At 48.2% G+C, this 21,779-nt stretch overlaps 1 protein-coding gene across 1 annotated transcript in view; it reads right to left on the bottom strand.

The window, feature by feature from the left end:
* LOC8025065 overlaps positions 1-21,277 on the bottom strand; it is a 71,877-nt gene extending 50,600 nt beyond the window's left edge. The window contains exon 1 of the mRNA XM_029972558.4: positions 20,685-21,277. Within this exon, the coding sequence (XP_029828418.3) occupies positions 20,685-20,862 (178 nt within the window). The 5' untranslated portion in view covers positions 20,863-21,277. The remainder of the gene's footprint in view (positions 1-20,684) is intronic.
* Between the last annotated feature and the right edge of the window lie 502 nt (positions 21,278-21,779).

Raw genomic sequence — 21,779 nt, 5'->3', positions numbered from 1 at the left:
ACGCCACAAGCTTTTTTTCGTTGCGATGAGTAGTTTTCGCAGGAGCGATTCGGCCTGCGTTCTCTGAAACACCCTGTATATACCGTCAGTGTTCATCATAGTCGTACACAGGGTTGGCAAAGCATAGAGCTTGGGGTGATCCTCAGGTATTGTTTTAGTTGGGCTATTATCATCTTTAATGGAACACGAGCCATTACCCGAATGTTTGGCGAAGCTGGTTGTCATGGACCCGAGCATTCGACTCAGGGTCATGAAAATCGCGTAAGTCACGGTGTCACGTGACTCTCAGTGCGAAGTCATGATGTCATGTTAAGTCACGGTGTCCACAATGTTAATAGATCTAGTGACGTTCTCAATTTAAATCGACTTAACGCAGTGAGTCACGCGACGTCACAGGGTCACGTGACGTGGCATTACTTGACAGCATGTCTTGACACCATGACGTCACGTGACCAAGTAACACATGGTTAATCATAGTGCCAATACAAAAGTGCCACGAGAACTCACAATTTATTATACATTGAAATTCTGTATATGACGATTTCATCAAGACATAGAAATACAGGTGCCAATTTTCTATTGCCAAATATACAATTTGTAATACTAACAAAAAAGAAAAAAATACCGTGAACCGTTTTGAACCGGTTATCGTTATATCTTTTTCCTGTTCAGTTCCGGTTCAGATCCAAGATGGCGGCAAAGATTTCTGTTTGGTTTCGTTCCAGTTCGACTAAAAATAAAGGTTCGGTTCCGGTTTTCGGTTCGGTTAGACACCCTGGAATAAAGTTAGATGGAGAGTGGTTTGATTGCACAAATTAAAGAAGACGCTTTTTTTTTTTCTGGTATTGTTGTGATGTTTAGATTAAAAGTCAGCCAAGATGGGGGTGGCGATTGCCCGTTTGACGTGTCCAGGCCCGTTTGACGCACAGATAAGTCAGCCTGTGGTACACTACAGATAGAGTACTCTTATTCAAGGAAAGTGTGCGGCTATCGGTTTTGAATACGGCTTTATTTGTGTGGGAAGTTATATTCATAGACGCGGAAGATAGGAAAAACTATAGCCTCGCGTGGCTTGTCTGGCAGGTTTAAAACAGCTGAGTAATTGCAGTGTTCAGACTGCTAAGTACAATTCTAAGTGACAATATCACAATGTTTGCAACCTGCTAGCGAGTTTAGCAGTCAGAGGACTTGCAAGTGACTAGCAATTGGCGGGGTCACTGGGCCTCCGACAACTGTGTACTGCTTGTTAAATAACAGGATCATGCAGCCGCAGCATTTCTACTCCCGTAGCCACAAACACTCACCAACCTTTCACAAAAAGGAGGGCGCGAGTGCATCACAAAAATACAAAAGAATTTTCAAGAAATAAGAAATTATTCAATACTCGGGCTCGTGTTCTTACTTGGAGCAAAAAAATAAAAAAAATGCCTCAGCGCGCGAAAAAAAAAAAAAAAAAAAAAGAAAACCACAAAACTTGTGTTAGAGAGACGTTAACAAACGGGGAGCATCCTTCAAGATGGTGTCTGCTGTCCAGTGTACCCAGCCAAATCTAGCTTTTTTCCACCGTTGTCAGACTTTTTGAAAGGGGTCTGTATAACGGTGCAACTTCTAGCCCCAAGAAATATAGTATGTGGTCAAGTTGCAAGCTTCCAGCAAGTGTCAAAGACAATCTTTCCTCATAACACTACTTTACATCCAGGAACAAATGCTCCTAGATAGAACCCGAAAAAGAAAAAAAAATATCATTATGGCTGGAGGTCTCATTTGCTCTCAGAAATAACAACATGGTGAAAATCTAGCTTTGACTTGCCGATATACCTCCTCATTGCTTACCAACAAATTTATTTTCTCACTCAGCTGTGACTGTGAGCACTACACATGTGTAGGAACAAGCTTTTTCTTTTTTTAAAAAAGCGAAGCATTTGCGCATGCCCCGTGCCGCAGTTAGTACTACGACGTTGGGCTGATGCATAAATTGCTTTTTATCATTCTCACAGATTATGCGTTATATCAGGTCTAGAGGCAACACATATAGTAACTTGTACAGCACAGTAAACCCCCAATGTGTGCATAGAATATTCCACAGGGGCTGTGGTCCAGTCATTAAAGAGACATTGACACCCCCAATTTTTTTTATTATTATTTGCCAAGCGATTTATTATGGCGTCAAAAGACTACCCAATCAATATTTTGCTTCAGCGTGATATAGATTTCTAATAAAGTAAAAAAAAGGCAACCACTCGAAACAGAAACCGAATGTGGACTGGCGAGGAAGAAGAAATTTAGAGGAGGAAAGAGGTGGGGAAGTCACGTGGCTGTGATACTTTTTTTCCCCAAACAACGCACATTTGCAGTTTTTTAGAAGCCACAAAAATTGGGTATCATATTTTTTTTTTTTTTATTTTTAATATTGTGTGTGTGCCTTGGATGACCTACGGCTTTGATTATATTTGGTAATTCTGTGTAAACCATAGAAAGCTGCACGTGGCCACGGAAGAGAGTGAGCACGACTCAAACTGGCCAGTTCTCGATCGGCTGTTTTCGGTCGGAAATAAAACGAATTTCGAGCCGCGAACTGTTTTCTGGGTAGTTGGGCTCATATGTCATGTACAAATAAAAACCTTGGCGAGAATAAATACCCTGTCAGTGTCCATTTAAAACATAACTATGAGGCCTGAATGGAGAAATACCTTAAAAAGAACAATATAGCCACTAGAGGACTCATTCCAACTCATTTCTATAAGTTGGCTCTTCACCAAAAATGAACACATTCCACTTTCTGCCAAGTTTTCGTCAATAAATTCTTAGTGGATAGCAGAAACCGTGAATAAAGTTATGTGCAAGGCACACACGGCTATAAACAGCCTTCTTCCCTTATAGTAGGGAAGTGTGGTGGTGAACCACCCAGAGACAGAGTCTCATCCTGTTAGAGATGTGCTGCCAGCAGGCTTAACACCAATTCGAGTGCTAGAGCCACATGAGCCACATTTTATTAAGAAATATTCGGGAAGCTGCACCTTGAAGAAGGAAGTGCACTACAGCTACTTTACTCACTAGCGCTTAAATTGGACAAGCCGCAAACAAAACAAATGATTTGTAGCAACGACAAAACTTTTCTTTCTGTCTGGTACCCTCTTTCCCAGATTTCAGTTCTGTTTAGTGATGACCAAAGCTCGTCGAGTAAAGAAAACAGAAAACAAGACTCCGAAAACATGGAGCAAGCAGCTTAATTTTAGAGCGGGGCCGACGAAAAGGAGGCATTCCTCGCCGACACATTCCAGTTGTCTCGCCGCCAAGAAAAGCAATCCATGGGGAACGACTAACAGCCCACAAAGCGAAGAAGTGGGCTTCAGAAAAAGCAGATGCCATCCCAGAGAGAACTGCCACAGTTACAACCCTTACGGGCAAACAATCACGTTCCAGAGGGAGAACCACAACAGCTGCAGCTGCACCGAGCTCCACGAGGGTCACAAACCCCTGCATCCGGAAGTGAACCCCAAATTACGGCGGCTGCGACAACGTTTAAAGTAGATGTAGTCAAAAGCCTCCCTCAGAGTCAGTCATCGAGTGTGACTAACGCCAGATGCTTGCTAAAGATAGAACTGGCACTCCTCACCACCACGCTTCTCCCAGATTGGAACTCTGGTGTCCTGCCCGTGCTTGAAATAGACATCTAGATTATGGGCATACGCAGCATCTGTCTCTGTCAACTTCGAAAATAAGTTGCTTGCTGGTTGCATGAAAAGTTTGCGTCTTGAAAACATTTATTTTGTCAAAAAAATAAAATCGCTTCTTTTGTAAATTGAACATACCAAACGTTCAAAGGAATAACAATCAAAGTTTATAAAGTGTGTCAAAAAGGGGCCAAAGGAGTGTTTCTGCTATGCTTTTGTATATTTATGTTGTAGCAGTCAAAAATAATGCAATTAATTCTTTTGAAAGCAATGACGAGAGTATGACCTATAATTTTGTGAGCACGTCAGAAATCCAAACCTTAAACTAAAAATCAATAATTTTTGTTTTTTTTGTTTCTTGTTTTTTTTTTTTTTAGTGCGGGGGATTAAATTATTTCTCTAAGTGTCAAAATACGGTGTCGGACAAAAAATTTAACTTTATAGGGACTAATGTTTAATTAAGAAACTAGGACACGGGCATGGGATTGCCCAACTTGCATGACCCGTTATGGATAAGAGAAAGATACAAGAGGGAAAGGGGGTTCCAAGAAAAAGCATTTTCGCACAGTTCAGTGGGGGTTCTGGCTCAAAGCTGTAGGATTTTCTACCCATAAAGCTCGGGTTTTTCTTCTTTAGGGGCTGGTCTAACTCGTCATTTTGGGGGTTTTCCCGTTTTTGACTAAATTTGGTCGAGGGGGCTGGGGGGGGGGGGGGGGGGGGGGGACAGCCCAGACAAACAAACATCTGACACCCAGTGATGGAAGCGGCATTTGACATTTTGTAGCAGGTTCTGTAGCAGTCAAAACACTAGTTTGGAGCAGTTACTGATCTTTTTGGAGCAGATGCCAAAATCTGTTAACACATCAATTGAAAAAAAAAAGTGTTGCATTGTTAAACGAGTTTATCTTTGATAACGACTGTCGGTTCCTCTGATACTGGAGCATATGCCCTATTACCTTTTCTAATAACTCAATAAGGATAGGACGCCAAAGGAATACTGAACATAATTTTTAGAAATAAGGCTCTAGTCAGAGAAGGTTCCATTTAGAATGGGTACTAAAAATCTATGAAAAGATGAGACGTTTACAAATCTCTGCAATGCAAAATTAGAGCGCAGCTCTTGAGGAGGAGGAGAATGGGAGGGTATGCACCTCCTTCTTTTACCTCCATTCCTCCTCCTCCCCTAGGCCTCTGCTCCTCCTCCCCCATAGTTTCCCCACTAAATTTAGCGGAGAAATTGATGCCATGTGACCTCAACAGCAAATCAAATTGCCCGCTAAATTTAGCGGGGAAAATGACGTCACATGACTTGGTGTCACATTAGCTATGAACAAATTCAGTTTCTCCGCTAGATTTAGCGGGAAATTGACGTCACGTGACATCAACAGGAATTCGATTCCCCACTAAATTTAGCAAGGAAGTGAACTGCTGTTGAGGTCACGTGACGTCAATTCCCCGCTAAATTTAGCGTGGGACTGAATTGGTGTTGAGGTCACGTAACGTCAATTTTCCCGCTAAATTTACCACGGTTACGCCGACGGCGACGCTGCGAAACACGGAAACGGACGCCTAAGAGCTGAGCTCTAAAATGAAAGACGTTTACAAATCTCTGTAACGCGAAATTAGAGCGCGGCTTTTGAGGAGGAGGAGGAGGGGCGGGTATATACCCCTCCTCTTCCTCCATACCCTCCCCTCCTCCCTCTCTTTCCTCCTCCTTCCCTCCTCTTCCTCCTGCATACCCTTCCCCCTCCTCCTTTGTACCCTCCTCTTTTCCTCCTCCACACCCTCCCCTCTTTCCACGGTTTCCCCGCTAAATTTAGCTGGAAAATTGAAGCCAGCGACCTTAACACCAATTCAGTTTCCCCGCTAAATTTGGCGGGGAAATGACGTCACATGACATCGTGTCACGTCACCCATGAACAAATTCAGTTCCTCCCCTAGATTTAGCGGAAAAATTGACATCACAAAACCTCACCACCAATTCCTTCAGTTACGCCAACGGCGACGCCGCGAAACGCAGAAATGGGCGCCTAAGAACTGCGCTCTAAAATTAATCATAGCAGAACATTTCAGCTGGGATAAAGCTTCTCTTCTCTCGCACTCTTACAGCCGGTAATTTATTTAGCCTCTGTACGTATCAGTCCCGTAAGATGCCCGCAAAAACCAGCTCATTTGTCAACAAAATAGAGCATCGAAGTTTTATGAACATACCAAACTCGAGACTAATATTACGAACTGCCAAAAGAACCACCTCAAATATTATGAAAACCTACACTTGTGTAAGTGGCACTGTCCCTTAGCGCCGTTGGAACCAGAGTGAAGACATCGTTTGCTGTTCTTTCGATTGACAGCTGAGCGGGAACAACCTTGACAGCCAGTTATTCAAATATAGACCCGGACTCTTTTTTTCTCGGCGCAGATTTTTTTTTTATTTAGAGATCAACCTACCGCAAAAACAAAGAAAAAAGGTAGAGCTTGAAAAGTACTGAGCGCAATTACTGAGCCTGTCGCGCTAACCCAGGCACTCATTTATGTCAGTCACTGATGAAGCTCGCCACGCGCGAGCTGGTGAGAGGCACGGCGGCATGCAACAGACACGATAATTAAGTCATCTCATCGGGAGTACGAAACCCTAGATCTGTCTTATCACAGTATCCGCCATCCTGCAATTTGGCAATGTTCTCTCGCAACTTTCAGCTCCTCATATCGCCGACATCGTCTGGAAATTTAGACAATGTCCGCGATCAATACGCCAGCGCATCGACCAACTGACTGCAGTGCGGTGTTCGAGCCTTCAACTGTACTCTGACCTAAGATAAAACAAACTATGAGGTGAGTAGAGACGCTCTGAAATACATATTTGTACCATTTTCTTTTCCTCCTACTTCTCAAAATATTAAAATCAACCAATGATTTTTTTTTTTTTTTTGCCCATTTTGGAGCAGCTGCGGGGGAATTCCTAGCGAAAATAGCACTTTGGCGCAAGATGTGGCAGTCTTTCGTTCATGGCACAATTTGGCACAAATGATGCAGCACACCAGTGGCGCCACAAGGGGGGAGGCACCGCCCTGGGCGCAGCGCTCAGGGGGGTGCAGCTGGGCAGTGAAAAGGGGGGTAGGGGGGGGGGGGGGGGGGGGGGGGGAGTCGCGGCAGGCCACCGCCTTCGGTGCACGGTGCTTCATGCTGTACAAATATGAATGCTTATCCCGAGCTCCAGAAAACCAAAGTAACAAGATTGTTTCACAATTCCTCGGATAAGAAGCAGAAAATAATGTTTTATCAACACGAAAGAACGATCATCGAAAAAAAATTATTGGTACTCACAAAAACGAAGCTCCGTCTAAATGCATTATAGACCTTTGTACATCTAACTTTGAACCAAATGTTTATTTCTTGCGTTTGTTTTTTTATATTAATATTATTAGTCAAGGTGCAAATTCGGGCTTATCCCTCCACCATATCACAAAGTTGTCTTCCGTGTCTATCAAAGTCTACCGTACAGATGCGAACCGCGACGGGACCGCAGTTCGCATCGCAAGGACATAAAAACACAAGGAATGAGCGAGGGTCCAGAAAAAAGTGGCAGCGAACTTTACTCATGAAATGCTGCGTTTAAAAAGGGATCTTTTATCTATTTGTTTCTTTCATTTCAAACCGGATGTGTGCACAGGTCATGTGACGTCAGGTCACGCGACATCAATTTTCCCTTCAAATTTAGCGGGGAAGCTGAGTTAGTGCATAGATCATGTGACGTAAATTTTCACGCTAAATTTAGCGGAAAACTGAATTGGATTGTAGGTCCCGTGAGGTCAGGTCACGCGAGATCAATTTTCCCACTAAGCTTGGTGGGAAAACTGAACTCGTGTGGAGGTCACATGACATCGATTTCCCCGCTAAATTTAGCGGGAAATGCACGATTCGACGGACGGATTAACAAAATTTTGGGAGGGGGTGGGGGTAGAGTTAAAAGTATTTCGTGCTTTAATAAAATGCGTTGTTGCGAACGTTGTTACTGCATCTCCCGAGTGCTTCGTGCACTAAAATCACATTCAACACCAAAAAGCCGTCGCAATCCACAAAACCGCCCACACTTCGGGGTAGAAATCGGGTCTCGGTCTTTGTAAAACGTTCCGAGAATTTCAAACACATCTGTCGCGTAGGTAAGCCTAGGCTGCCTTCACGTGTGCTTTGCCTTGGGTGATGACATCTAACCATTTTAATACAAACTCTTATTGTTATTCTTTTTGGAGCGTGTGAGAGAGCGTCTCCCTGCACGCCTTCGTGGCGTTCACTGTGCTACGGCGGCATTTTGTTTTCGCCGATTTCTTCGTATTTTCCCCGTGCGCCCGCGCTGTCGGCATTGGCTAGTACAAAGGATGACGTCACCCTAAACAGAAGGACATTGAGGAACTCCAGGTAAGCCGAGAGCACTAACGAGCTTTCAAACCTCAACCTAAAAAATTAAGAAAAAAATGGCAGCGACTTTCACCTTTGAACTCCTATCATGCACAATTATAGAGAATTGGAGTCATGTGGCGTATATTTTCCCGCTAAATTTAGCGGGGAAACTGAATGGTTGTATAGATCATGTGCCGTCGATTTCACCAAGGTCACGTGGCGCCACTTTCTTCGTTAAATGTAGCGGAAAATGCACTGAGGGACGGACAAAATTTTGGGATTGGGGGTAGCGGGAAAAAGCATTTCATATGCCTTAAAGGGGCGGTGCAACGATTTTATGATTAAAATAATTTGCATCTCGTCATTTTTACCTTGTTTATCGTGTCCCGAAGGATAGAGAAAACACTTCCTTCACTAAAAATGTCGCGATTCCACTGCCTAACGGCAAAGCAAAAGTCGAGCTTTTTCCCCCACCTGCAGCCCCAAGTGGCAGCCAAAGGAACTACGGCGGAAAGATTACGTGACCTCGCTCGGCTCTAAGCTGCAGCATAACGCCCGCTAATGTACGCAGAGAGAGGGAAGGGAAGCGTCCTCCGACATAGCGCACGGGAAGCTACACGGCACTCCGAATGACGTCACTGAAAGTGCGACCAGGTGTGACCCTGAAGACTGGGAGTGAGTTGAGGGGTGCCCAAAATGCCAATATTTTTTTTTTTTTTTTTTTTTTTTTACGCAACAACTAGGACACGCAGACGAAATCGGTTTTCTGTTCTTTACATCAGAAGTGTCGGGGGGCAATCGATTTCTAACCCCAGGCTGAGCCCAAGACCCCACAGATTGGGCGCGTTCAGTAGCGGCCCCGGAGTCAAGGAGTCACTGACTCCTTCCACTGGACGGCCAAAAGTCACTTCCGGTGCACGTAACTCCGGGGCTTCGGAGTCAAGCTCCGAAGCACCGAGTCCGGAGACGGTGCACGTAGAGTCAAAGGAGCTAAAATGACGTCATTTCCTGACTGGTGACGATTTCCGGCGCTAAAAGAGGAAAAAACAAACAATATGGCGGGATAAGCTGCTTCGGTTCTGTCGCGGGTGCGCGGTTTGCTCGCTTTTGTTAATGAAAAGTGCTCAAGGTAAGACGAATAACGCGTTCGAATATCTTTTTGAGGTAAGGCTTTTTCGGAAAATGCATTGGACCGTATTTTGTTTGGTTTGAATATGCTAATATAACAACGCAAACGTTCATTTGACGCGCCGTGTCTTGATCGCCGTTGCACGGAAACTCGGTAATATTGACGATAGTCCTGTCCGCGCGCAACAGAGAAAAACAGGGTATGAACGCGACTTTGGAAGCCGGTTGGACACTCACGCAGAGCATGATACCGATTAATGTTTTGTTTGCGTAGCTAAATCGGGGTGCACGTTGGCTGAGGCTCGCTTCGGCCGACAAAACCTTGATCGCCGAGCGCGGCCGAACTTCCCGTGTGTATACAAATACATTTTATAGGAAGTTCGTTACGAAGGGCAGAACAAACTTATGGCCGTATAAAAGTATCGCAACCGGCGGGGTAGATTCGCTGAGCTTTGTATTTTGCGTGTACTGACGACGATTGTTGTCGGCTTTTATAACAGTAGCTGCCTTTGCACAGCCAAGCGAAGGGCTCGATCGCGTTGCATCGCTTCGAACAGCAGCGCTGATGTGTACAATCACCCGCTTTTTCTTCAATGACCTTGTAAAGACTTCTTCAATACCGGCGTAAAATAAAAGCGATCGTGCTCGCCATCGTCTGCTTCCAGTTTATTCGGAGACCGTCTGGCACAAGGGAGGAAGCGGAAGTTGCGTAGAAGCAGGTTTGGAGCCGCGGTTTTTTTTTGCCGTTCAGTAGGCGCTCCGATGACTCCGACTCGAGGCACTCCGTTCGGAGGCAAGGGAGGCGCTACTGAACGCGCCCATTGGGAATCCCGAATAAACCCCTGGCCACAACTCCATCCGTAATCAAGTCCCGCGGCCTGCGAGACGAGCTGAATCGCAGCATCATCACCGACGGGACCAATCACTGGCAAGGACCCGTGAACGAGAACACCGCTGACAGAGGGCTGGAACCGGGCGTGAGACGAATTACGCCCGGCGCGGAGCTGGCGGAGCAGCAAAGCGGAAAAAAAAAAAAAAAAAAGAGGAAAAACAAAACAAGGAAAATGTAAGTGGCTCTTTTCCTCCCTCACACCACGCGATAGAAGTGAAAGGGCAGGTCGGCCATCTTGAAAGGCGGTCGATGCTGACAGAGAGAGCAGGCAGCCAACGCCGCTCCACGACCTACGCCGCAGGCAGGGGTGCCTTCTACAATGAGCACCACCGAGGGTGCCGTGCTTCTCGTCTTCTGCCACCTAGCCCTCCCTTATTTCTTTCACCCACCGAACTCACCGGTGGCAATCAGTTCATCGAACGACGTTTCATCGACACGCGATGTTTCATAGACAGATTGTTTTATCGACAGCTCAGATTAGCCTTTTTCTGTGATAAGCTGGATGACACTGTCTCGGCGAAGCGGCGTGTACGGGTCGGTCCGGTCGGTTAACGTTTCTGTAATGAACCGCCGGGGGGGGGGGGGGGGGGGGGGGGGGGGGTGGTTTAAGCAGTTTAGTAATGCACGCGTGACGCAATGTCCCTACAGCGTGCAATTCGCATAACGAGTGTCCACGAAACGTTTGTCCATGAAACGTGTGCCCATGAAACGATCTACTCGCATCGAACGACGCGCTCTTTCGCGTGTCATACGCTGCGTTAAAACGGCGCCACTTCAGGGAAACAAAAGCATCGACGAGCGGAGAAAGGGGAAGATTTTCGTGAGTTTTGGTTCCTTTACGTGACACCGCCAAAATTACTGCAGTGGCTCCACTCAAAAACAAGTTCGGTCACTCCCACTGAACTAATAATACCTTGGTCCTGTCGACAAAAGGATTATTGACCCGGCACAACTATGGATCAAGAATAGTGCGGTGTTTCGGCTTTGGCATAAGCGAACAGTACCTATGACGTCGTTTTAGCGAACAGCGGTCATTTAAATCGACGTTTTAGCGAATTACTGAAGCGCGTGTTGACCCCCGACCCAACCTCCCCGCCCCTGCGTTCACGCCGCTCTAAGGCGGCTCATGACAAAAATGTGAACCCACCTGGCTAAAAAGCCTAAACCGCGAAACACGTGTACGACGAAACCGTCCGATCCGACGTCCGGCCGCGCAATACGACGGTCGAAGGCGAGGGTTTTCAACGCTCTCCGATGCTACGAAAACCCTCTCTTCTCTCTCTCTCTCTTTCTCTCTCTCTCTCTCTCTCTCTCTCTCTCTCTCTCTCTCTCTCTCTCTCCTCTCTCTCTCTCTCTCTCTCTCCCCCCCCCCCCCCTTTCAAGGTCATTCCGGCAGTCCGCACGTCGGATCGGAAGGTTTCGTCGTACATCTGTTTCGCGCTTAAAGGGGCGGTGCAACGATTTTCGGACTTCGGTCAAAGATTTCTAAAAGTTGCCCCCTGACACTTCTGAAGTAAAGAACAGAAAACCGATTTCGCCTGCGTGTCCTAGATGTTGCGTAAAAAAAAGGTAAATATTGGCATTTCGGGTACCCCTCAACTCACTCCCAATCTTCAGGGTCACACCTGGTCGCACTCCCAGTGACGTCATTCGGAGTGTCGTGTAGCTTCCCGTGTGCTATCTCGGAGGACGCTTCCCCTCCCTCTCTCTGTGTACATTAGCGGGCGCTATGCTGCAGCTTAGAGCCGAGCGAGGTCACGTAATCCTTTCGCCGTAGTTCCTTCGGCTGCCACTTGGGGCTGCAGGTGGGGAAAAAAGCTCGACTTTTGCTTTGCGATTATGCAGCGGAATCGCGACATTTTTAATGAAGGAGGTGTTTTCTCTATCCTCTGGGACACGATAAACAACGTAAAAATGACGAGATGCAAATTCTTTTAATCATAAAATCGTTGCACCGCCCCTTTAAAGCGACCAGACGGCCCGATTTAGGCGGGACAAGTCCCGCTACACGTGAAGTGAGAGAATACGCGGTTAGTCCGAGAGAGACATCGTGCTCGGCCACCCCTTACAGCATATCTTACCAGCTACAATGGAGGCGCGAGTGCACATTATAAATTACAGTATTTTAACCATGCCAGATAAGCAAAAAAGAAAAAAAAATGAGGCTCTCCGTTCAGGTTAACTCTCACGAAACGGCACCTTAAAGCAGATAAAAAAAAAAAAAAAAGCAGGGGCTGAAACGCTTCGTTATTGTATGAAATACTTTTTGCTGCATTTTGAACAGATGTGGTTAACCTTGAGTTCCAAGATTCCAGTTTCAACGGAAGGTCGTTCTCAAACAAGAAGCAAGAAGACACCAAATCGAAGCATCCGATATCAATATCAAAGTACCAAAACTCCAGTGTTCGAGCCCAAGCATCCAGGCCCAATTGTCGAAACCCCGGTGGCGAGAGTTTCACAGACATGAAAGCGAACAAATCTAACGAAGGCACTCCCACAATTCTAAAACACCCGACTGCCGCTAACAATGACAGGTGAGACGAGCACGAAGTCACCGAGACAAAAAATGTGCGCCATTCGTTCGGCGAGCAACGAATGAAGAGAAAGCACAAATACAACCTTGATCAAGCAAGGACTTGGAGAATAGAAACGATCGCAGAAACTATTCATCGCACGACAAATGAGAGGAGACAGCGTCACGTGGGCGCTGCGTGCCTGCACATTGACAGAATAAAAACAAAAATAAAACCAGTGTCGAAGGGAGAGGAGGCGGCTGACGGTAAATTGACCAATCACGAGGGTTGCGAGGGCCATAAAGCGACCGACTTTGTCCGCTGGCCAGAGCCGACGGAGTCGGTTCCAAATTATTATTATTATTATTACGACTACTACGATGATTCCTTACGCGTGCTAGAGAGGAGGAAGAGCGGAATACCGCAGTGCCAAAGGTCAGTCATCACCGTGAGAGAGATCAGTGTCTCTCCGCGCCGCTTATAGGACATACAAGAGCATGTTGAGAGAGAAACAAGCAAGACAAACAACAAACGCGCTCCACGACAGACACGTACGGGCGATCTCGGAGATCATCGCAATAGACTGGCAGAGCGACAGTTAGAGAGAGAGGGGAACAAAAACGAAACCATCAAAGAAAAAGAAGAAAAAAATACCAAGCAGACGATCGCCTTGGCTGGAGACTAAAAGGCCACCAAGGCCGCAACCGAAAAGACAAAAAGAAACGCGTGGCCAGCCGCGCCGTGCAGGGAAAGGCCGTTACGGATATACCGCCGAGAGGCGCCACCATTTGATGGCTGACCGACGCCTCTGCTTCGTTCACCCCCCAGCTGACAGTGGCGTGGAAGCATATGTGCTCGCTGGACCAGTCATACGTCTATGTTTGAACACTGGACCGCACTCGTCCTCCCCCTCCTCCCTCCTCCTCCTCCCCTTGCAACCAAGAACAGAGAGCGGACCCCACGGCCGGGCTGAACGGAGTTTTGCTGTGGTGCTCCCCTAAACGCGGCGCCACGACGCGACGCCAATGGCCTTCTCACGTCGCCGAAACTAAAAGCGAGGCGGAGTAGCTGGAGAAGGAGCTATACACGACACGGAGCAGAGACCGAAAAATGTGTTCCGAGGAAAGTATGCAAATGCAAACGTTCCCGTCGATGGAATCCACTCTCCGACGGGACTAGAAATTCTGCCCACACGCCCCACTTCCCACACTAGCGCGCCCAATAAACGGACGCGAACCATATAACCACTAGAACACTAACGATAAAGCAAAAATGTCAAACGAACTGGAAAGAAAGAGCGACACGGCGCCAATAATTCTTTTCCGGGCAGTGGGCGCTGCCTATGAGATGGTAAGCCAACTCTACCTGAACGCGAGTAAGTGGGGCGGGAAAGCAGCACCCTGCTCTCGAAGGGGACCCGTATGTATTTGTGTCGGCGCCTGAGTGGGGTGTCATCGCTTCGAACTCAAAAAAAAAAAATAAAAAAAAAAACGTAACTTCCAAACAATAACAAATAATAAATTGAGACGATAAAAAAAAAAAAAAAAGTCGACAACCTAATGGCAGTTTAACCTTTGAACGCAAGGCAGGAGACAAAGACGAAACGAATAACGAAACAAGCACACTTACGTAGGACGAGAGTGGTGTTAAAGGTACCGAGTATAAGGAAGGGACAACAACGAAGCACACTTGTTTGTGTCCACAAACATTCTCGTTTGTGTCCTGCAGCCTCCGGATCAAGATGTTACATTAAAACGCTTACACAGTGATTAAAAGGTCACTTACCCACATTACCGTCTTCCGAAAAACCATATTTTTTTGTTTACGTTAATTTTGCAGTAAAATGGACAGCTGGGCTAGTTGGTACATGTTAAACTAGTGAAGCGCCTAAAAACGAGGACACGAGGAAGAGACAGGACCAAGCGCTAACTTATAACTGAACGGTTACTGAAACACACTTACTATATGTACGTAAACTCAGACTCCCGACACAAAAAGGAAAACTCCCTGTCAGTTAAGTGCACTGAAGGTGCACTTACGCAGCTATCCTCGCCCTTTACTCTGATGCAGTAGGCCTCAAACAATTCTCTATCCAGTTTTGTTCTCTAGTTTTACAACTATTTTTGTTTTGTCAAGATGCCCTTTGATGCCTGCATGGCTGTCTTACGTAATGTTAATGTTACTAAAAAAAAAAAAAAAAGCATCACGTGGATTAGCAGTCATAGATCGGTCTTTTGTCAGTGTACAGTCGGGGACAAAAGTCTCCAGGACACGCGAGCTGCGACTGAAACACATGGCTCTGCCATCTGCCGGTGGGTCGCCTGGTTTCGAGATCACAGAAAAGCGCATGCGCGTCCTACTGTGCCTGCCAACATGTGCGCTTACCCGCTCTTCTGCGGCGCGGCGCCTAACTCGGAATCGGGCGCGTGGTACCGCCTCGGAGATAGCGCTTACTGACATGGCACATATCAAGCAAGAAGTCACGGCATCTCAACTGAGCGATAAGCTCAACTGGGTATAAAGCGAGGTGCGCTGACACGGCGAAATGCCGCGAAATGCCCCAGGCGGTATCTCGAGTTTCGGAATGTGTAGCAGACGCTCGTCAGCCGCAAGCGCTATCTCGGAGGCGGTATCCACGCGCCCGATTCCGAGTTAAGCACTGTGCCGCAGAAGAGCGGGAAAACAGACATGTTTGCAGGCAGAGTAGGACGCGCATGCGCTTTTGTATGATCTCGAAACCAGGTGACCCGCCGGCAGATGGCAGAGCGATGCGTTTCAGCCGCAGCTCGCACGTCCTGGAGACTTTTGTCCCCGACTGTACATATCATAGTCAGCGAGCCTGAGAACGGCAGGGCGTCTCTGTCCGGCCTCCAGCAGGCACTCGTCGCCTACCGCCGTGATTTGGCTGCGCCTGCACGCTCGAGATTCACGAGACGCCGAAACGTTATCAAAGCGACTCGCGCTGGAGGGGGGGCCTCTCCGCCGTTCTTATTCTGTCAGTACATATTGTGTCCTACCATAGCCTCCTATATGCTGACAAAGTCTGGCACATCGCCACGAGAAGCGGCCGTCGGATTGGAAAAGGTGGAGCGGCAGACAATGGACGAGGGGAGAGCCACGTAACTGGCGCCCCGCTGCGGCGAGAAGCCCAAACACACTTCTTACGAGCGAACAAGCGTGTTTCGGGTCCTCGCCGCCTCAAAAGCTGTGCGCTGACGTCCAGATTCCCCGAGAAATGGCTCGTTGCTGATCTGTGCTACCAGATCCTCGCGCTCCAAATCTGCAACCGCGCACTCTATGGCTCCATCGTCGAACTGCCAGGCTTTGTAAGTGTGCCCATAGTAACGATGCGACCACGCGACTCGCAGTCCCATGGGCGTCGGCTCCTCCAGCCCAAGGCTGGATGATTGACGCCGCGACGCGCTCGAGGAATTCTCCCAGCGCGCCGTGTTATCTCCGGGCGACGCATTGGTTGAGGCCGGATGCGGCCATGCACGGTCAAGGACGACCGCGGCGTCGGCTTCCCGCCCCGTCGTCTGCTGCCGCTCAGCAAATGCAGTGGAGACACGCAAGACATGCAGGCAGGCATCGAGAGAGAGAGGGCTCTTTACACCTTGTTTTGCTGGAGTCGAGTGGCACCACCGGCGGCCATAACTCGACACCAGCTAAAGCAAGGGACTCTATGGGGGAAACGAGAAAAAGTGCCGTCCCCCCCGTTCCCCATCTTAAGCTGTTGTCGGCAGAGCCACTTTTTGGCTGCTTTTCGCGAAACCTGTCAAACACCCTGGGCACAAAGATTAAAACTGACAGCATTTGCGGTTCTTATAAATAAATGTTTTGTGGTGAAGACAGACTTCGCTGGGCGAAAAAAAGGGTTGGGTTTAGCAGACGACAAGCTTAAATACTTTGCTACGCGGAGTTCGCTCACTCCCGGAAAGCCGCTGTCAAGATGGAACTTTTTCGACATTCATCAACTTCTGGGCTTCCCGAGGACGGACCTATTGACGGCAAGTTCCTTTGTCCACTAGGGAGCAAGCTTGCCGGCTCAACCGTGGGGGCTCCGATACGTCTGACAAATGCCGATTCGATCTCTAAACACCCGATATAGAATCGCAGCCCATCCTAAGATACTCGCCTTTGAGCACCGCTTAGAAGCTTCAATATTCCTACTTTGTGTGTTTCTCCGTAGACTTGCGTATATTGCCTGGTGTATAGAGGCAACGGCGGTGGTGCCGCCGACGGGCCCCCGATCCGCGATCCAGCCTACTACAATAGAGATCGGTGCTCTACACCCTGCCACCGGCACCCCATCGTGCGTCTTCTAAGGCTGTATCATTCTACAAAAAAAAAAAGGGAAGACAGTTATACTGTTTTTTGTTTCTTGTTCGAATTACTGTTGACTGGAATGTGCACCGACGGAAGAAGCTGTTTATATGGCCGACGCTAATCGTTTTTATGGTATATTAGATTCACTATGATCGATGTGGTGAACCATGTAACTATGAGGTAGTGAATAATGTTTTTTGTTTGTTTGTGTGTATGTGTTTTTTTAAGGTTTACACTCATGTACTCCCCCCCCCCCCCCCCCCCCCCCCCCAATTATGCCTTAGAGCGCGCAGACGGTATGCGTGTAAATAAATAAAAAGAAATGTCCTACGTACAGGTGAGCTTCACTGCAACACGCATCATGCCACGCTTCTCGATGCAAACCGATAAACGTCAGCCTGCTATTCCCATAAACTCCTCCTGCGCGCTGCCATACCGGGCTGTACAAAATCGGTTCAACGCCGGGTGACTTGATGACCCGAAACAGCGAGCGATGTTTCACTGCATTCAAGGCTGCATATTACGTCCGCTGCGAGTCCCTGGACGATGCGTCGTGAACGTACGCTGTTGTTGTTCAGCGAACAATATAGACCGCTAATTGCGGTTTATATTTGGAAGCCGGTGGAAAATATCAATAGTGAAACTAAACAAAAATAATCGCGACTCCAGCAAAACGGACGCCATCAAGCGGGAAAACCGGGAACCAGCCGGTCCAGGTCGCTCCGCGCCCCTCCGCGTCTCTGGTGGCTTTCGCGGACACGTGTTGTCGGCGCGATGGTGAACAGTGTAATTTCACGAAGGTCCGAAAATTTCCTAAGTTTGCCTGAATGTTCATTAGTGTAGTGAAGCCTCAGTAGACTGTTTCCTTCCATCACGTGTTTTCGATTTCTTGGATAGGGAGGAATCGCGGAAAAACGTTTTGATGTCTTGTCTGTCTCGAATCACATTCAAAGTGACGACTACTTGGTAACTGATAAGGGGTTTCTTTATAAGGATGTAGAACAGTGGGAGGACGACAGACGAGGCATTTCACAGGAGGGAACACCAATGTTGTAGTGTGTGAATGGGAAGGTTCGATAGCTGCTTTTCTTGAGTTTGGTTGTGTTCGATTAGCTTCAAGTTTGAGCCAACCACTTCGGTCAGTGCGTTGGCTATTCATCTTGGCTGCTTTTCGCCGAAAAAGCCTCTGGACCACTCTGAAGGAGTTGGGCTGATTTCGCAATTACTTGATTCAGGAAAACCTGCTCGCTGCGAATGACGAATGAGGGAAATTATCTGTTTTCAAAAGATGGGGGACGCGTCTCGCAACGTTAGAAGCTGTCACGGCATTATGATCTATCGCGCCTCCAATATTTATATTATACCCCCGTCGAATTAAGCCAGCAGCAATATACGTTTACATTGCTCAGGTTGACCGGCCACAAAAATTCTCATTTTATCCGTTCAGGATTCGAAGTCAAGTTTAATGCAGAGAGGTTCTGCGTCAATCTCTAATGAAGACTCTCTTCAGTTTGTCCGGATTCGTCTCCGTGCTACCGGAATAGAACCATGTGGCTAAGTTTAACTTAGTATCTCTCTGTCTGTCAAATATACTTTTATTCAGCAGTTCACCTAATAGCTAGTTAACTAAGCTCATATTTCAACCCGAAGAATATACTAATATCGCTTTAGTGGGACATAGTACGTCATACGATACATAACCTGCTCGTCAAAATGACTTCTCGATTGGTACTAAAACCTGAATTGAAATACGAGTATCAGCTGCTTGGTGGGGTGCCGGCGGGTTAACAGGCTCCTTCGCTTAAGAAGCTCTTCCTTAATTTTCGTAATTTTCCTGCAGCCTGTGTTGTTGACCGAGCAGACGACTGAAGCTGTTTCTTAAACGCGGATACGCACAAAAGCTCGATTTCGCGGACAGATAAGTCGCATGGTCGAGGCATGCGAGTTGGATGAAAATTACTGTCGGTGGAAGAATTCTGCAGTCATTGCCGCTTTCCTTAGATGATCAAAACGGATTAGTATATTACCGTCTCTCTAGAGCCCATAGATTCGGTTTTGAACGAAATCTCCAAAACGAAAGTTTGACGTGAAAAGAACAAAAAACACCGGGAAAACGAAACTATGCTCTGCAAGTTTATGTGCACCGGCTACGCTTAACCGTCTCAGTTCAAATACCTATAAAATTGGGCATTAAACAAAAGAAAATGTGTTAAATTGAACGCGCCACCTGTTCAGGCGGCCCGGCCGAGCCGACGCGACCTGGACTCAGCCGCCATGTTTGTTTGGTGGTGGCGCCCCCTATAGGTCGCTGGAGTCGCGAATAGCCACAGCACTGGTGAAGGCGAGCGGGTTGAAGATGAGTAGATAGAATTGAAAGAATAAAACACGGAGGACAAGCACAGGACAACCACTTTCTTTGTGAAAGAAAGTGGTTGTCCTGTGCTTGTCCTCCGTGTTTTATTCTTTCAATTTTCACTCGGAAATAAACACCGCAAAATTGGCAATGGGTATCGAGCAATGCCGAGAAGGAAGTAACTTATAAAGGGCGTACCGGTCATCGAGGTACGAATATTCATTTACCAGCAGGGTAAAATATGCCCTGCCTAAACATGGCTCGCACGTGAAGTCATATGCCATAGTGCTGGGGGTGATTCTCACTTGTTCTTGCCGATCAAAACAAATTCGGTAGTGGGAAATGATACGCAGCGGAAGGGTCGCGCTCGGCAGAGCAAGGCCACCCCGATGGCCGCTGACGTGACGTTCATGTATGTCACGTGTAAATTAATGCACTCGGAAGAAAAGCAGCAGGGTCAAAATACACGATAGATACCCCCCCCCCCCCCCCCTCCAAATAATTTCTTTAGAAGAGAAAAAAGAGCAGGAAAGGGAAACTGGTGTGATACGCAACCTCAATAAACTCTGCAAAGGTTTTACCAACTTGCCTTCGGCGTGCTTTGTCGAGCGATGAGATTGACGACCTGTCACTGCGTTTCGTTCCTTCGATCGCAACATGCATAAAAAATCGCATTTATAAAAAAAAATCGATTACATCGATTGATAGTTACTGTGTCCAAGCAAAGCGACGCACGTCATTATGTAAGCACGGCACAGAGCTACACTGTAGGAACTGACGTTGGCTTTGTCGCCCCTCCTCCGCGCAGCACCTGACAAACACATCCCGGGAGACACATCACGAGCTGTCAGGTCCAGCAGAGAGCCCTGCCAACAACAGCTCCGACCTCAACCGGGGAACACTTGGCAGCCGGTCGCGAGCGCAAAAGAAGGCTGCCGCCGCCATGGCTGCCAGCCCACCACTGGCCCAGATCGACAGCCAAACGATTGAGGGTACACCCCAACAACATATGGGGGAACGACGGAAGACGGGCACGTCTGCGCCATGCAGTTCATCGTTCGAACGTACACCGCACTGTTTGAAAAATGTTTCATAGTTCCTGCTCCTTTTACTTGCGTGCAATATATATATATATATATATATATATATATATATATATATATATATATATATATATATATATATATATATATATTCTACGTCATTGAATTTTTGGTGAACCAAAATACGGAAGTCAAATTTCGAATGCAGATTCGTCGGCGGCGACAACCGTCGTCCCACCGGATACGGTACAATTGTACGCCGACATGACCACAAACGAGGTCAGCACGCAGTGACCCCAGCGCACGGGAGCGACTCGGAAGAAGCGCGGGAGAAAGGGAAGAGAGCGTCCATCTCACCGAGGTAAGAGGCGATGGGCGACGCTGCCACGACGTTGTCGTCGTCGTACCGGTCCGAGCACGAGCTCCCCGTCCGCCCGACGTCCGCGCCGAAGAGCCTGCCATGGCTCGGCACCGCCGGCCGCTGCTGTTGCCGCAGCGGCGGTGGCTGCTGCTCCGAACCGCGGTCTCCCTTCATCGCATGCTAGGCCTTTCTCCGCCGATGCTCCGCTCTCATCCGACCGGCGCGGAGCACGGAAGATGCTCACACCACAAAGAGCACAACAAGCCGCGAGCAGCACTTCTCGACGAGTAGGATCCGAGGTGACACCGACAGATGTCGACTCAAGGGCGGAAATAAACCGGGGGCAGCGTAGGCGACTCGGAAACAGACTCCGTCGCTCCGTCGACGTCCCGAGAGGCGCCGGGTGATGCGCGACGTTCCCGACAAAGAAGGCCAATGAAGGCAGGCAGTCTTCTTTCGGCGGAGATTCGGGCCGTCGTCTTCCCCGTCGTTATCGCATTCCCTTCTCGGACGACGTTGTTGATATTTTGCTCGCCTCCGGAGTCTGGGACGACGCGGTTCGCGATGCGGAGGACTGCTCTATCGAGTCTCTATCCCCGGTTTGTTCCCGAGGCTGCTCCTTGGAGGCGCCACCGCGCTCGGTGCCTCGGTAGTGTGCCCAGATTTGAGTGCGTTCTGAACTCCCCGATCCCAGTCGCGTGGTTTACGGGCCGCATTTGCAACGTAAGCTGCGAGGAGGCGTCGATCGTTTGCAAGCGCCTCCAGGCTTTTGTCAGCCTCCCGCTCGCTGTCCTCCTCGCCACGCGTTGAGGCACGCCTTGGGAACGCGCGCGCACGAGCAACCAATCTGCGCGGGAGGTATCCGTCATTAAACTCCAAAGGTCCTCCGTGGTTTGCGTTGCTCCCTCTGTCAAATCTAGGCGCCCTATTTGGCTGCCTCTGGTTGCTTCGGCGCCGGCCGTGACGTCAGGCGTCGTCTCTGCACGCCCTCGTCTTCCGCCCTTTCGGGTCCAACCCCGCGCTGCCTCGCCGCCGCGACCCACACCCATCGCCCGCTCTCCGCGAAGCTCGAGCTGCTTTTGTTGAACTAT

The sequence above is a fragment of the Ixodes scapularis genome, unplaced genomic scaffold, assembly GCF_016920785.2.
Source record: "Ixodes scapularis isolate PalLabHiFi unplaced genomic scaffold, ASM1692078v2 PGA_scaffold0__279_contigs__length_252992795, whole genome shotgun sequence".
NCBI lineage: Eukaryota > Metazoa > Arthropoda > Arachnida > Ixodida > Ixodidae > Ixodes > Ixodes scapularis.
The sequence above is the reverse complement of the archived record's forward strand: the minus strand, read 5'-3'. Positions and strand labels throughout refer to the sequence as shown.